This window comes from Colletotrichum tamarilloi, assembly GCF_030869305.1.
Source record: "Colletotrichum tamarilloi strain Tom-12 chromosome Unknown Scaffold_477.1, whole genome shotgun sequence".
NCBI lineage: Eukaryota > Fungi > Ascomycota > Sordariomycetes > Glomerellales > Glomerellaceae > Colletotrichum > Colletotrichum tamarilloi.
In genome coordinates, this window is record NW_026849859.1 from 1 (window position 1) to 1,626 (window position 1,626).

The 1,626-nt window shown below is 58.1% G+C and overlaps 1 protein-coding gene across 1 annotated transcript; it reads left to right on the forward strand.

The window, feature by feature from the left end:
- Positions 1–61: 61 nt before the first annotated feature.
- Positions 62–1,420, forward strand: CTAM01_17300 (uncharacterized protein; the record flags this gene model as incomplete). The annotated part of the gene is made up of 1 exon (XM_060533285.1): positions 62–1,420. The coding sequence occupies one exon, from the start codon at positions 62–64 to the stop codon at positions 1,418–1,420; it is 1,359 nt and encodes a 452-aa protein (XP_060372137.1).
- Between the last annotated feature and the right edge of the window lie 206 nt (positions 1,421–1,626).

A 1,626-nucleotide genomic window follows, 5' to 3' on the forward strand; every position in this document is an offset into this window, starting at 1 on the left:
AACGCGCTACGTGGCACTAGCACGATCCACCGCGTGGCGACTCTACGCACGTCCCGACGCGATGGATCGCGAGCCAGATTCGACGTCCATCACCGTTGCGAGGGAGGTGACGGTAGCAAGCGACGAGGATCTGCCATCACGAAGGGTGCGAAAACCATCTACGAAAGTCCGACTGAACCAGACTCCCCAAGAGATAATCGACAATGCGACCGACGGAGCGACCGAGACTTCTGGTGTTAGCCGGCGGACGGCGACCACGCGAGCCGCAACTCTGGCCAAGGAACGCGCGAAACCCATAGAGGATGACGACAAGAGACTGCTCCTGACGATGGGCAAGCAGATCAAAGAGCTACACGCAGCGATCAAGATTATGTTTGATGCTTGGAAGAAGTCGGAAACATGGAGCAAGAACGTCGAGGCAGAGCTTCGCGTGGTCACCGCAGAGCTGGAAGCAGTCAAGAGCGAACTACAGTCTGTCAAAGGAGAGCTACAAGCGATGAAAGAACGCGTGGAAGACGAAAGCGCCAAGACGAACGAGAACCTTGAAGCAATCGCGGCAGTGGCTGCGACGCGGAACAGCCCAAGTGCGTCATACGCGGACGTCGCGCGAAGCGGCTTAGGCGGGCAAGGTCGCGACTCGCGGGTAGCTACGCCGGGCAACGCGACGCCGCCGAGCCGCAGCGACCCCTTATTCTGTACGATCGACACATCAAGGGTTGATGAAATGAGCGACAAGCCCAACGCAGGTCGGGTTCGGGCTGCGGTGGAGAAGGAGATGCGCGCGATGGACGGACAGGGTAGCTGGCGCTGTCGGGCCATCACAGTAGACCCAAGGAATGCGGATAGAATTCGGATTATTTGTCGCGACGATGCTGAACATAGGCTTGTCAAGCAGACCGCGGAGAAGAGCTTCGGTCCCGGCACACGAGTTCTACAGGACGAACTCTACCCCGTGAAGATCGATAACGTGAAGAGAACCGAGGTACTGGATGAGAAGGGCGACGTCAGGGCTGAAGCGGCAGAGGCACTTAGCCGAGAAAACGAGACCACAGTTGCCAAGATATCTTGGCTGAGCAAGAAAGACATGCCCAAGGCGTATGGGTCCATGGTCGTGTTCGTGACCAAGGCCAGTGATGCGCGTAGACTGATCTCCGAGGGCTTCTTCCACGTTGGAGGAGAGTCCGGCACGACGATGGCGTTTGAGCGGCGGCCACGTCCCCAACAGTGCTACAACTGCCAGCAGATCACCAGGCACAAGGCGTACCAGTGCGCGAACCCCCAGGTGTGTGGACGCTGCGCCAAGGTAGGGCACCACCACAGTGAATGCCGTGAGACGATCGTAGCATGCGTTCCCTGTGGCGGACCGCACGAGTCGTTCAGCAAGAACTGTCCGAAGCTGTATCCGCGCTCTCATGAGTAGGAAGGTCCAGATCCTTCAGCTTAATGTGAGGAAACAGGCGGCAGTGCACGAGAGTTTGATGAACGACGAGAACTTGCGTGACTTCACGGCCATAGCGGTGCAGGAGCCATGGGCGCGGATGATAGAAGGTAAGGCCATTACTGTTCCGATGGCACATAGCAGGTGGACGAGGATGGTACCGACGGAGTGGAGGGACGAAGGAAGAT